A 15,805-nucleotide genomic window follows, 5' to 3' on the forward strand; every position below is an offset into this window, starting at 1 on the left:
TGCATTTCCCTAATGACTAAGGATGCTGCAGTCATGGGTCCAGCAGGTGGTGTGGTGGTTAAGGAGCTGAACTCCCACATAGTCATTCCCAGTTTGAGTCTGGACTTGGTGCCTTCAAAATTATGCTTGGGTACAAGTGCGTGCATGCCCAAAATCCAGAGAGTAGAATGGAGAAGGGATTGTGGCATGGCCATCTCTCCAGGGGTGATTTCTCACTTTCCCCCTCTCTGTCTCTGGCGAGTGCATGTGCCCTATGGCAAAACCCAAAAACAAACAAAAAAAACAACCAACAACTCCAAATAGTAGTTCTTTTTAAAAAAATTATTTTTTTGTATTATTTTTCAATTTGCTATAGGACATATGTGCTCTTCAGAAACACAGAAGAGAGATAGAAAGTGAGAAAGCAAGGTACTAGGTCCAGGACTTGAACCATGGTCAGCTGTGTGGGAATCCAGTGCCTTAATTACCATGCCACTTGTTGGCCCCCAAATAGTCATTCTTAAATATTAAGTCCAACTTATCAATTATTTATTTTATGAGTCATGCTTATAAAAGAAATCTTTGACTAACACAAGGTCCTAGATTTTCTAGTTTTTACAAATTTATGATTTTTACTTTTCACTTTAAATAATTTTTTTTTGGGGGGGGGAGAGGTTTTCGCTATAGGGCTCATGTGCTCGCCAGACAGAGAGAGAGACATAGAGACAGAAATCGAGAAATCACCCCCCAGGGGGTATGGCCACACCACAATCCCTTCTCCTCCATTCTCCTCTTGGGATCTTGGGCACGCATGCACAGGCACCCGGCGTGAGTTTTAAGCCGCCGGGTCCGGGACGCGAACCGCGGTCGACTATGTGGGAGTCCAGCGACATAGCCATTACTCTAACTGCTGGTTCCCAATAATTTCTGATATTTTGAAGGCAGGGATCAAAGTTCATACTTTTGAATTGGGAAATCCAGCTTTCTCAGCACCAATTTTTTTTTTTTTTGAGAGGTTTTTGCTATAGGGCACGTGCGCTTGCCAGACAGAGAGAGACATAGAGACAGAAATCGAGAAATCACCCCCCAGGGGGTATGGCCACACCACAATCCCTTCTCCTCCATTCTCCTCTTGGGATCTTGGGCTCGCACGCACACATGCCCGGCGTGAGTTCTAAGCCACCGGGTCCGGGACGCGAACCACGGTCGACTACGTGGGAATCCAGCGACATAGCCATTACGCTAACTGCTGGTTCCCTCGGCACCAATTTTTAAAAACATTATCTTTCCTCCACTAGACTGCCTTTATACAGAAGACAAAAATCAAATGACCATATATGAGTGATATGTGTGGATGTATTTCTGGACTTTTCTATTCCTTTGATCTATTTGTCTGTGTTGACACCAACAATAACAGTCTTTGTGAAGCGTATCTCCTCCATGAGCAAAAGAGGAACAGCACTCCCAACCTCAGTCAGCCCCAGATCACAGGCATGTTTATGCCCTGGATACTCAGGGAGATCTCGAGATGAAACCTGAAACTTGCTTTTATAAAAAATAATTATTTCATTTAACTTTATTTATTTACTTTTTATTTGACTGGAGAGGGACAGAGTGTGAGAGAGAGAGAGAGAGAGAGAGAGAGGGGAAAAGTGAGAAAGCAAGTCACCAGGTCTGGGATTCGAACCAGTCAATCATGTGGGAATCCAGTGCCCTTAACCACAATGCCAACTGCCAGCCCCAACCTGGAACCTTCTTAAGTGAGTCAGTCTACCACTGCATCACTGTCTGGTCTCACAGTTATATGTCTTTAACTCAAGTATAAGTGCTCCATTTTTCTTCTTTTAAAAACTGGGAACAACAGATGGTGTAATGGTTACTTCACTAGACTCCCACATAGTTGACTGCCATTCAAGTCATGGACACAGCAGCTTAAATCTCACACCAGGCACATGTGTATGTGTGCCCCAAATCCTGAGAGAATGGAGAAGGGATTGTAGCATGACCATGCCCCTCTCTATCCGTCTCTCTGGACAAGCTCGCATGCCCTATAGCAAAAATCTCTCTCAAAAAAAATTGTATTAACAGGGTCAGCAGATGGCATAGCAGTTATGTTGCTGGACTTCCACATGGCCGATCACGCAGACGCCCATGATCCATGCTGGCTGAGGAGGGGGGTTGACCCACTGCATGAGGACCCTGCTGGTGTTGACTGTTTCTCTCTCAGAAGAAATACATGGACGAACATAAAAACTGTACATAATGTGTATGGCTCATTGAGTTTGGACATGGGTGTACATCTGTGAAACCATCACAATGCCACACGTATCCATCACTCCCAAGATTCCCACTACTTTACATTTTATTCCCTTCCTTTAGCTAATTTCTTCTCTGAGTGAGAAAGCAAGCAGAAGCCAAGCGCCTCAAACAGGACCTTAAAACCATAATTCACTCCAGCCTCAGCCAGCCGTCGGGGCATGCACACATCCAACGCACTCAGGGGTTTCTGGATGGGAAACTGGAACCTTCCAATGTGGATTAGCCTCACAGGTCATCAGAGGTCATCACATTCTACCATTGCGCCACTGTCCAGCCCCAACTGGGCTTGCTGTCTCTTGTTTCCTTTTTAAAATGAACACCAATTGTACGTATTTACCAGAGGATGTGATTTTTCAGTACAAGATACGATGTGTAATGACTAAATGATGATAATTAGCATCCTATTATGTCAATAATTTGTCATTACCTGTGCTGGGAATTTTTCTGTTTTTTAAACTTCTAAGGGATTTTTCTAGTTTCTTAAAGTGAAAACTTTTTTGATAGTTTTTTGCGATAGGGCGCATGCGCTCGCCAGATACAGAGAGACAGAGAAAGACAGAGAGAGAGAAATCATCCCCCAGGGGGGATGGCCACGCTGCAATCCCTTGGGCATGCACGCACACACGCCTGGCGTGAGTTTAAGCCACTGGGTCCAGACTCGAACCGTGTTTGACTACATGGGAGTCCAGTGACATAGTCATTACACTAACTGCTGGTCCCTTAAAGTGAAAACTTTGATCCTTGATTCAAAAAAATTTTATCACTGAAGCAGCACTTCTTTAGCTGCATCTTGAAGTCTCGGATACAGAGTTTTCATTTTCCCAATAGTAGGGAATTTCTAAATATTAAGCTTCTTAAATGTATTGTGACCTATTTTGTGAGCCAGAATATGGTCTATCTTGATTTTTTTTTTAAAAGGAACTTAATATGATTGACACACAAAAAGCTGTCCAGGCCAGCTGTGGTGGTGCTATACACAATGCTGCCATGCCGGCATCACATAGTACTATCCTAGTTCTTGTACTCAAGGGTCTCCCTGTACATGCTGGCTGAGGGGGTAGGCCACTGCATGACGACCCTGTTGGTGCTTTCACAGAAGAAATAGATGGATAAACAAAAAAGCTGTACATCTGTGAAACCATCACAATGCCAGACATTATCTATCACTCCCAAGAATCCTTCTCTTCTACTCTACTGTACTTTGTGATGCTTTACCCGTATGATTTACTCTTAGTGAATTTTTCATCACAGGCAGTATTGTTACTATAGGCACTATGCTGTAGTCATCAATTACAATGCCTGGTAAGCTCCAATGTTTAAAAAAAAGTTTTTTTTTGTTTGTTTGTTTGTTTGTTTTTTATCACCAGGTGTTCTCAGCAGAGACCAGGGGCGAGGAAGAGATCAAGCACTTCCCAATGGGGTGTAGTCACATGACAATCCTTTCCCCCCAATTTCTCCATTCTATCAGGATTTGGAGCATGCACATACTTGTCTGGCATGTTTCTTAAACTGCCAGGGCTGGGATTAAAATCCTGATCAGCCAGCCACATGGGATTTGATTTTTCTATGCACAGCACTTAACTATTGTGCTATGGAGAATGCCCTCAATTGCCAATACAAGGCAGTAAGGCTAAATCCAGGTTGTGTTAGGCAAAAGACAAGCCCCATTTTTATAAACTATTAGAAGTCCCTTTTCCATTAATTGCATTGCATAAATTGTTATCAAGATTTTTTTCGAAAGATACAAGTTCTTTAAATACTGAGTAAATTTAAGGTCTTAATCCAAAAATATCCAGTCCCTTATTGTGATGGTTGGCTTTGGATGTCACCTTGACTGGATTGAAAGATGCCTGGAAGCCTGGTGAAACACTGGATCCCTAAATCTGAAACTGGAACTATACTGTTTCAGTCTCTCAGCTGTTCCTCCAGCTTTCACTACATTACACAATTTCTCTGCCTTGTGATAATTCTTGTAATAAATTCCTCCACTCTCTTTTCTTAGTTTGCTAGAGTGAGTGCACTTGCCAGACGGATGGAGAGGATAGGGACTTGGAACACTGCAGTCAGCCAAGTGGGATCCAGCCAACTTATACCATGCCATTGGCTGACCTGATTTACAACATCCTTTAAAAAAAAAAAAAAAAAGATTATTTAACTTTATTTAGTTTGAGTGGAGGTGGGGGAGGGGGAGAGAGCAAGATAAAGTGAGAAAGCAAGCCGCCAGGTCCAGGAATTGAACCATGGTTAACCATGTGGGAGTGCAAATGCCCTTAACCACCATGCCACCTGCCAGCCCCACAACATTCTCTTTTTAAAAAGAATTATTTTATTATTTAATTTGCTATACGGCATGTGCACTCACCAGAGACAGAGAAAGTGAGAAAGACAGCTGCCAGGTCTGGAATTTGAACCAGCCAGTCATGTAGGGCTCCAGTGCCTTAACCACTGTGCAACCTACTGACCCCTCAATTTACAACTTTTAAATTCACTAAAGGTCTTTTCTATACAGGAGCATGTAAGTTTTACTGTTCTATGTATAGTTGCGTACTCAAACTTCACTTGCATAAATAATTATGTAGTTCCGGACAGTTTTATTACAATTTAGGTTAAGAAAAGGATTTTCAGTGACAAACAGAATTCAAGATGTTTAATTATACAGAGGATTTTTTTTAAAAGAGAGATTTTGGGGACCAGCAGATGGCACGGCAGTTAAAGGTGCTGGACTCCCACGTGGCTGACTGTGGTTCAAGTCCTGGATGTGGTGGCTTGCTTTCTCACTTTGCCTCTCTCTAATCAAACTGGAAAATAATAAAGTTATATAATTCTTTAAAAGATTTTTTTGCTATAGAGCACGTGTGCTCACCAGAGACAAAGCAAGAAATTAATGCCCAGCGGGGATAGCCACGCCACAATCCCTTCTCCTCCCGGGATTTTGGACACACATGCATATGTGTTCAGTGTGTTTCAAGCCTCCACATCTGGTACTCAACAGTGGTCGACCATGTGGAAGTTCAGCAACATAACCATTATACCATCTGCTGATCCATGAAGAGGACTATTGATACTACCGATATGGTTTCTCAAAGATGAGTTAACTAGGGAACTAGCAGTTAGCGTAATGGCTATGTCACTGGACTCCTATGTAGTCGACCGTGGTTCACGTCCCGGACCCGGTGGCTTAGAACTCACGCTGGGCACGCGTGCATGCGTGCCCAAGATCCCGAGAATGGAGAAGGGATTGTGGCATGACCATCCCCCCTGGGTGGTGATTTCTCGCTTTCTGTCTCTATGTCTGTCTGGCCAGCACATGCGCCCTATAGCAAAAACCACTCCAAAAAAATAAAAAAAGATGAATTAACTAGATAAGCATCAAAAGGATGGTCAAAGAAAAATCTGATAATCAGATATCCTGTTAAAACTAGTCATTTAGCAAGTGCTTTAACTTATTGAGTTGTTGGGAAAGTCACAAAGCATTTTTGCATAGAAAAACACATCATGACTTTCCTGACAACCTAACAGATTCTTTATGAGCTCAGGTCTTTTATTATTATTTTTTTTAAAGAGAGATTTTTGTTATAAGGTACATGCACTTGCCAGAGAGACAGAAAGCAAGAAAGCACTGGCCACGCCACAATCCCTTCTCCTCCATTTTCCTCTGGGGATCTTGGGCACACGCGTGTACACACACACCCAGCATGCGTTTCAAGCTACTGGGTCTGGAACTTGAACCTCAGTTGACTATATGGGAGTCCAACAATGTTACTCCATCTGCTGGTCCCAAATGTCTTGAGTTTTTAAGGACAGTATATAAAATAGAGAAAAACAATGAAATTAGGCTATATGGCAAATTACGTCCAGTAAATTAGTATCTAATCCAAAGTTCAAACTCTAAAACATTCCATCCCATATGGTTACTTTCTCAAAGATTACTGACATTAGGCTTTTGCCACAAATTGATATTTAAAGTCTTAATCCTTCAAGATTTGAACTCTAGGCTGTGTTTAATGTTTAAGAAGCAATTATTTCATATTACCTTTCTGTTCTTGACTATTACTGAATCAGATTTTGATGTTACATAATTTTTACCTAAGAAACTGAGTGTCTTAAATTTCAAACTGAAAAGGATGAGAATGTTCAGCCCAGCAAAAAGTATCCTGAATTCACATTCCTTGCTGTTCTACCAAGTTAATGACAGATTTATACTTTGATTCTAGCCTTTTTTCCATATGGCTATGTTACTTAGCTTTATTATAAACCAGGATTAAGTTCTTATGGTTCAGTCTGGCAATGGAGATCCAATTTTGGATCCTCTGACATAGGAAGTATTTACTTGAAAAAAATTCTCATGGGCTCACTGCTCCTACCTATAATAAATCACTTAGCTAGAAAAGCATGACTCTGATAGATTAATTTCCTCTCCTTGAAAATCCAGAGTGAAAGTTTTAGTCCACTCCCTATTTTTTTTTTTTTTTTTAACATTACAAATAATTGTAAAGTGCAGAGCTTTCTATACCCCTCTTTCAGGAAACTGGTCCTTCCACAGGTTAACCCGATTCAGTATAACCTTACCAACTACTCTGCTTGACAATCATCAAAGTCCAGCATTTTCTCCAAGCAGTGTGACAGCTGGTCTACCCTCCCTGTTAGTATCCTTGTGTACTTCTCTCCCACGCTGTACCAGGCTGGTACAATGGCTGTTTTTTCCTAACTAATACAGTATGGCTGAAATACTCCAATCTCTGGCTATGTCATAAGAAAATAAGGTTTGGCTCAGCCTCCACTTAACCACTCTGGGAGAGGTCAGATGCCAACTGTCAAACAAACAGCCCTAAGGAAATTCCCGCATAGTGAGGGACAAGGCCCAACAGCCATCTTAGCGGCTTAAAAGCCTGGTCAAACCTTCAAGGTGATACAGCTGTGCTTGATACCTTGCCTGTAACCCTTATGAGAGATCTCAAAGCAGAATTGCATAGCTAAGCCACTCCTAGATTCCTGACTCAAAAACTGTGGGAGATATTATGTGTTTGCTGTTTTAAGCAGTGAAATTTGTGGGTGATATGCTACACAATGTGTTGACATTGCTGAGACACTTTGCCTTAAGATCACCCAGTTTTTAAAATGGAATAAACAAAACTAATTACAATAATTATGACTAAAGATACTACATTTTGAGTTAATCTTGTTAAAGATTTTAAATTTGTGTTTATTTGATGTTTAAGAAAAAACTTAAAAACCAATTCCCAACTCAACTAAAATCCTTCCTCACTACAAAAACTAACCAGAGAAAACCTGAATAAATGTTGTAGTCAACATACATTACTAATTAGATTTTATCCTAAAGTGTCAGATATTTTTCAAAATGACAAAGACTTAATAGCAGTCAGCAGCAGGCAAGCTCCTTGGATCTTATTTTTTCTCTTAGTGTTGCTTCAGAATTCAACATAATGCAGGGTTTTATCATTTATAGACATCACAGATCACTACCAGAACATCACATTAAGTTTATTTTCGATGTAACAGCAATGTTAAAATTGACAAGTTTAATTCTTAACTGCACCAATTATACTTAACCTTTTGAGTGTTTTCAAAGTTATTCCCTCCAAAAAACTGAGGGAACTTTTCTACCACCACACACCATAGTTTCCCAATAGTTCTCTTTTTGGAGGAGTTTCATCCGATGATCAAGCTGCTTTGGATGATTTCACAATTTCTGTCCCAAAATGAAAACTAATCTGGACAAATTATATATTGCATAGATTTCTCTACAGATTCTTTTCTTTTTTTGTGAACCTAAATGCAAATACCACATGGTATAATTTTAACCTAACTTCTCCCACAGTAAAAACTACCTATCCTGAAAAATATGATGACTATATCCTGTGACCTTCCAGTTAATAGAATTATTGTTTTACCTCAAAGATAATTTTTAACTTGTATCAAAATAAGCAATGCAACATGGGACATTACTTCAGTCTTTACTGACTCAGGCATAGCGACTAGTGCCCACCTTCTACCTCTTCCACATCCTCCTCCTCCATAAGTAACTACAAGTTTGATGTAGGACAATTAACTCTTTCCAAACATTACAATTTAGGTTAAATCATTGACTAGTGGAGGAGGAAAAAAAAAAAAAAAAACGCGAAAAACTTCATAATACAAGGAAGCCTACATACTCAATTCAAAATTTAACAATTTTCCCTCCTTAAATAATATGTACTTAATTGACATGAGGCAGCTATTTGGTTTTAAATAACCACATTTAGGGATACATTCATAGGACTGATTATAGTCCAGGTGAAATGGTTATAGAAATAGAGGCAGTGTCATCTCAGAAAACTCATTTATACATCAAAATCTATTCTGATATCTGGAAGCTTACAAAAAAGGCTGGATTCTTCAAACTAATTATGACTTCTATAATTCAAGCACTCTTCTTGGCAAGAGCAAGCTGAAGCTTATCTATGAAGGTAAAGGTGCTTAATGCTAAACTTCTCCTCTAAACTTAAATTTGAACTGCTTAAGAAACTGATACCCAGGAAACCAGCATGGTCTTTCTACATTTTTACTCATCTTAAGATCAGAATTCTAGAAACTCATTCAAGAACTATCTTTTTTTCGGTTATTATTCTTGGCACTCAATTAAGACTACTGCAGTCTACTATACTTTGTATCTTCACATTATGAAATAAAACTTAAGGTTTTAACACGTGCATATGCATCTTGTAAAATAATTTTATCATTTAACATTTGGAGATGGAATTTTTATACTAGAATTCTTCATAAGAGAATAAGCAGTATAAATCAGCCTTCCTTTTCAGTTTAAATGACAGAAAACTCTGTGTATTATTTTAAAGCCTAATGTGAATATTTTTGGGCTATCAGTACTGACAATCTGAAAAATTCAAAATATTGAAGGTGGGACTAAGGGAGGAAAACATGAATATTTCAGATATCTCCATCTTACAAAAAGTTATCAACCTGTCAAAGCCACTCCCTATGTGCCAGAAAACAGTCTGGCATAAACTAGTCCTGTCAGTAGGAGTCACAGTGACATTTACATTATTAACACTTTATACTTCTACTTATCCAAGAATAGAAGCAATATGTCTAACAAGTCTCCTTATCCCAAATCCTTAAACTCAATATCACAGGCACAGAGTGTAAACAAATCTGGGATGTTCTCCAACAGATAAGCAATAGCCTAGCTATGTTATTCTCAAAAATACTGTCTAGATATTCTTTCCTATATAATCAAATGCTCAGTGGCCACATTTTTAACAACCTGCATTAGTCAACATTAAATGCATTTATTGTGCCACAAGTCCATCTAACTTTTTTTTTTTTAGATATTTTTAATATGTCCAAGAGAAAACACCTGTTTCAGGTTTATTTAGGGGCACTGTCCTGTAAGGACATCAACTCCATTTTTAAGGTTAGACTAACTATTGTTGGGTTTACTGAAGAAAAAGGACAAGGAATAAAAGTCACAAAAAACTTCTTTAGGTCAGTTAAAGGCCGTATCTCTAGCTGGGATATTAAAAAAAAATTAATCTCACCAGCCCACACTCTAAACATTAATGCCACTAGTAACAATCAACAGCAGGAAAAATATACCTGCTAACAACAAGCCCACTCAATAGCAAAAAAAGCAGTTTAACTCAAATACTTAGACTAAAGTACAATACTACCTACCCAAAATACCCCACCCACCAGCAAGAGAAAAAATAATTGCTTAAAAAAACCTAAATAAATTTAGTATTTCTTACAAGTTTAACAAATGGTCCAACTCCTGAAAGAGTGCTCAGAAGGACTAAAGGTGGAGTGAAGGCAATGTCTAGGATTAGAATCCCACAAATAGTCTTTAAAAACTCAAAGTACCACAAACACACTAAACTTGTCTATGAATTAGAGAATAAGATATTGCTGCTGCTTCTCTTTTTGTTTTGAAATACATAATATTTTGTTGGCTCTGACCTTCAATGTGAATGCAGGACATTTTAAAAAATCATCTAAAAATGTGAAATTATTTGACACTCAAATTTTTGGGACCATGTATCTTAACTGTGAAACTAAACAGATTTACCTTCTCCTTCCTTCAATCAAACCACCTCACAAATATAAGAGAACTAAAACAATCCAAACATGATTATTTTCAAAAGTCCTTGAAAATATTAAAACTTTTACAGGAAAGAAAAGGAGAAAAATAAGGAAGGAAAAGCTTAAAAAGAAAAGGGGGGGGGAATCAACGGGCCTCTCTTTTATTTGGCGACAAGCAAGTGCAAGAAAGTTCTTTTGTAATTTGTTCAGTTGTCTGTCTTTTGCACATCTGCATTTTGACCAGAAGGGACTTTGAGGTTTTTCTGCAGCACATGAGCATCTGCGGGTTCTATCCTCTTATAGTAGTTCTTCTTTGTCTCAATAATCTCAAAACCAAACTTCCTGTAGAAGTCAATCGCTGATTCATTGCTGATCTGGACGTGCCTGGGGTATAAGAGGGTATCAGGAAGATCATTAATATTAAGGTTTTATCCACTTTTATGAACTTTTAAAAGTGACAAAGTCTTTAATATTCATTTGGAACTAGAATATTGCAGGTATTTATTACATTCTCTTTACAATTAGCAGTAATCAAAAAAATTACATATTCATTTTAGAAAATAATTTCATATTTTTAACCTAATTCTTATAAGGCTGATTGAGATTAAGTGACTAAATAATAGTGTTTATTCTTGTAGTCAATGAAGAATAAACTACCCAAGGTATAATATTTTTGACTGTACGGAGAAAAGATTTCTATAATTAAAAAATGGGTTGGGGGGCCAGCAGGAGGCATGGTGGTTAAGGTGGTGGATTCCCATGTGACAGACCACAGTTCCAGTCCTGGACCCAGAGACCTGAAAATATGAATACATATCCAAGATCCCAAGAGGGTAATGGAGAGGGAATTTTGGTAATAGCCATCCCCCTTGGGCAGTGATGTCTTATTTTCTTATTTCTCATTTTCCCTTATTTTCACTCTCTCAGGTTAAGTGCATACACCCTATATGGTAAACACCTAAAGAAAAAAAAAAAAAAAACCCAGAAAACAAAACACAAAATGCCATTATTTTGAAAATAAGAACGTACTTTCTCAATTATCCCAAGACAAGACCCCCAAATTTAATTTCTCTCACTGCTAAACTGAATTATAAATAAAAATAATCCATGCCTGTGATTTTAGTCTTGATTCTTAATCCATGGCCATTTATGACAACTAACCAATGTCTGATTTTGACCACTAAATGCTACTAAAAATGAACACATCACTGCTACTTTTGAACAAACATGTAAAGTACACAAACAAGCTGGAACGAGTAAAGTAGTATTAATGGTATTAAAGGTCTTAAATTGTGAAGACCTGAGGTATGTATAACTCAGGTTTCATCCTTCTGTTTGGAGCTCCCATCAGCATAATAAAGCTAGGTGTTTTATCTCAGCCTCCTCACCTATTATTAAACAAACAAACCAGAACTTTTTAACAGCAACTTTTATAATGTTTCCAAAAATTCATTAAGTGACCAAATTTTAACAGTAAAAATGTCTGTTATCAATTTATTCCACTCTTTACAGACAGGAACATTAATATTTTACTTACAGATAGATGTTGTCAAAAGTGCCATCTTTTTCACAGATGTTTAAGACATGATTTAACATTTTAGTTCCTATCAATAAGACAAACAACAAATAAGTAATCTCATAAATCAGCCTTTAGATTATATCTCTGCCTGTCATCTTTACTTACTGAGTCCTAGCAAAATTTACGAGGTATACAACAGATATCCTTACCTTCCAAAAGTTTGTTCTTTCTCTATAATAGTTAATAACATATATGTTGGGGACCAGCAGGTGGCATGGTGGTTAAGGTGCTGGACACTCCCACATGGCTGACCATGGTTCAAGTCCTGGACGTGGTAGCTTGCTTTCTCACTCCCCCCCCCTCACCCCAGAGTCTCTCTCTCTCTCTCTGATCAAATTAAAATAAATGAATGAATAAATAAAATAAAATTAAAATAAAGTTAAATAATTCTTAAAAAAAAAACATATTTGTTTAAAACTGTTAGAAGAGCGATCTTTTAATATAAGCACTTTCAGGTATAAGTTAACAAAATAAAAAGGGACGTAAGTCACAAATTTATGCAGGGCTTCCAAATGAATTAGATTAACAAAATAAACACTAGTTATTTTTCATCTTACATAATAATTCATCAAGTCCTTCCCCAGTATGCCTAAAAACAATAAATTGACTTTCTAGGCTAAGTACATTAATAAGCAATGCATGTGGAAACTTCACAATGTTCACAGAAAGACCAGCCCTGAAGGGAGTTTAAGGGAAGCAGGATCCCATGTAGTAGATCTTGCTTCAAACCCTGGCCCCAGAGGCTTGAAAAGTATGCCAGGTGTGTGTGTGTGTGTGTGTGTGTGTGTGTGTGTGTGTGTGTGTGTGTGTATGAATAGAAACACACAGTCTGGTGGAGGTTTAGAGTTTAAAAAAGAGATTGTGGCATGACAGGGAGCCACTCCAGAAAAGTGAAATACTTTTTCTGTCTAGAGCACGTGTCTTCTGCCAATTAAAAAAGTTCATGGAAAAAAAGAATGAACTTGAGAGTATTTTTGGTGCAAAAAAGAATTGAAATGCATGCCTTTTTTTACATAAAAATACTGCTGCATTATCTGAACTTTCTGAAGCCCTTAGTATTTATGCTTCTTTCAAGAAGTAAAAAAAAAGCAAACAAAAAAAAAAACCACAAAAACAACTTTACCTATTCCTAGCCTTCGGTAAGGTGCCAGACATCCTAGTGTCATGATGTAAAGTCTCTTCTGATTCTGTGAATGATCCACCCTACAGCATACTGCACCTACAGCAATATCGTTGAAATAGGCTGCCATGGAAAATAGAAAGAACACATTTTATTTAATCATCTCTTCCCCTTGTAAAAGACTAAACTGTTGCTATGTTAGCATTAAATTCATCAGCTAGTCACAAATATCAATAGCCTCAAAAACCTTTTATATCATCTTAGAAGTTTAAGCCTCCCGTAGAATAAAGTTAAATAAGTGAAATCACACAAATACATACTAATAAAGAACATTTAGCATTCTCTTTATTAAAATATTTTACCTTGATTTGAGATTTTCTCAGACCTAGACCATTCCCATTTCTTTACTTATATAATAGACAATATTATTTAACTCTTTTTCTCTAATATCAAAAGCTAAAGTTGAGGGACCAGCAGTTAGCGTAATGGCTATGTCACTGAACTCCCATGTAGTCAACCGTGGTTCGAGCCCCAGACCCAGTGGGTTAAACTCATGCCAGGCGCGTGTGCATGTGGAGGAGAAGGGACTGCGGTGTGGCCATCCCCTCTGGGGAATGATTTCTCACATTCTATCTATCTGTCTCATCTTTTTGGTGAGTGCATGCGCCCTATAGCAAAAATCTCTCAAAAAAAAAAACAACCAACCAAACAAAAACACTACTTGAAAAACACAGATAACCAACAGGAGGAAAAAAACATATACCAAGTTTTGCTAGTTCGCCAACCTCCAGCACATCCTTGTAGAACTTGTCATTGTAGCTGACTGGAAAGATGACCTGGTTCAATCTCTTCAACTGTTTAATATTGTGTGGTGTCACATCTCCCAGCTCGATCCGGCTACTGGAACAAACCAAAATGTACTCAATAAAATATAATTAGCTTCATCTGTTCAGCTAAAAGGAAAACATTACAGAAAAATACAATGACCAGCAGCTAGCATAATGGTTATGCCACTGGACTCCCGTGTAGTCGATCACGGTTTGAGTCCTGGACTGGGTGGCTTAAACTCATGCCGGGTGCGTATGCGTGCATGCCCAAGATTCTGAGAGGAGAAAGGAGGAAAGGTATTGTGACACGGCCATACCCCATGGGGGTGTGTGTGTGTGATTTCTCGCTGTCTGTCTGTCTTCCTGGCAAGGGAACATGCCCTATAGCAAAAATTGTCTCAAACAAACACACACACAATGCTATTTTCATAGTGACTTTATTTTCCTACAAAGATTATTATTTATAAGCAAGTTTGGCCAACCATTTGATACAAATTCCATTCATAGTTTTTATACAACCATACACATGGAAAAGCAAACACAGTATACAACTATTAGGAAGGCCAGAATAATATTTTATGATAAATTCCAAAAAATTCCTTGTGGGGACCAGCAGTTGCTGGTCGAACGTGGTTCGAGTCCTGGACCCGGTGGCTTAAACTCATGGTGGGAGCGTGTGTGTCCGTGCCCAAGATCCCAAGAAGAGACTGGAAGAGAAGGGATTGCAGTGTGGCCATCACCCCCCACCCCCCGGAAGAGGTGATATCTCGCTTTTTGTCTCGACTGACTTTGTTTTCCTACAAATACTATTATTTATAAGATAATAATATCTTCCTACAGAGTCTGTCTTTCTGGCGAGTGCACGCGCCCTATAACAAACCCCCCCCCAAAAAAAATCCTTGTGGTTTATAGTTCTGAAAAATTTAGATGTAAGGGGACTTCATAAAAATCTTTGAAAAAAAAAAATGGAATTTTTTAAAAGATAAAAATAAGGTCTAGCACTTGTGACATAGATGGTAGCATACTGGACTGCAGAGACAGAAGTCACATGCTGACCATGGCTTGAGTCTCCTGTCCGATTGACTTGACAATCGTGCTGGGCACATGTGCATATGCTCAGGATCCTAGTGGGCTCGACGACCAGGAGGGGGCTGCAGCATGACTAAGCCTTGTGCAGGGTGTTCTTGATCTTTTACTCTCATGAACACACTCTATCATGAAATACAAAAATTAAAAGATAAAAATTAAGAAATAAATTTTGTCAACACAAGCTTTACCAAAGATGAGACTTTTACAAGTGAGATAACATTTACTTCATCCCTGAAAAATTGAGAGCACTACAAATTTAGCCGTGTCTTTTTTTGTTTTGTTTTTAACTCAAGGGGGGGCTATGCACTCATCAGAGAAAGAGAGACAGAGAGTGGGAGAGAAGGAGGATGCACCTCCCAATGGGGTGTGGTCATACTGCAACATCTTCTCCATTTTTCCATCCTCCTGGGAATTTTGGACATCCTTGCACATGTGCCTGGCATGTTTTTCAAGCTACCAGGGCCATGATTCAAACTGCTGTAGATGTAGGATCCAATTCCTCTAACTACTAGGTAATGGGGCTAACCCATTAAAAAATATTTTTGTTATTTTTGCTGTAAGGTGCATGTACTCACCAGAGACCACGAGAGAGGAACTGAAGGGGAAAAAAAAATTCAGGAGGAATGCCCACACTGTGATCCCTTCTCCTCCAGTCTTCTCTCAGAATTTTAGGCATGTACTCACAAGCACCCAGTGTGATTTTCAAGCAGCAGGATCTGGGACTCGAACAGCACATCCTGCCATGTGGGATCCAGTGCCTTAACCTCTGTGCTACCTGCTGGCCCCCATCGTTTT

The 15,805-nt window shown here is 38.7% G+C and overlaps 1 protein-coding gene across 2 annotated transcripts in view; it reads right to left on the reverse strand.

Annotated features, from left to right (window-relative positions):
* Window positions 1-7,784: 7,784 nt before the first annotated feature.
* The window catches only part of NAA50 (N-alpha-acetyltransferase 50, NatE catalytic subunit), a 34,057-nt gene continuing 26,036 nt past the window's right edge, over window positions 7,785-15,805 (reverse strand). Inside the window, exons 2-5 of one of the 2 annotated variants that reach the window (XM_006161819.2) lie at window positions 13,858-13,991; window positions 13,098-13,217; window positions 11,933-11,999; window positions 7,785-10,779 (exon numbers count right to left, since the gene is read on the reverse strand). In XM_006161819.2, the coding sequence (XP_006161881.1) occupies window positions 10,602-10,779; window positions 11,933-11,999; window positions 13,098-13,217; window positions 13,858-13,991 (499 nt within the window). In that variant the 3' untranslated portion in view covers window positions 7,785-10,601. Of the gene's footprint in view, window positions 10,780-11,932; window positions 12,000-13,097; window positions 13,218-13,857; window positions 13,995-15,805 lie in introns of both variants that reach the window. The other variant, XM_027765650.1, reaches the window with a different exon arrangement.

Source organism: Tupaia chinensis, unplaced genomic scaffold, assembly GCF_000334495.1.
Source record: "Tupaia chinensis unplaced genomic scaffold, TupChi_1.0 Scaffold139218_1, whole genome shotgun sequence".
Classification (NCBI taxonomy): domain Eukaryota; kingdom Metazoa; phylum Chordata; class Mammalia; order Scandentia; family Tupaiidae; genus Tupaia; species Tupaia belangeri.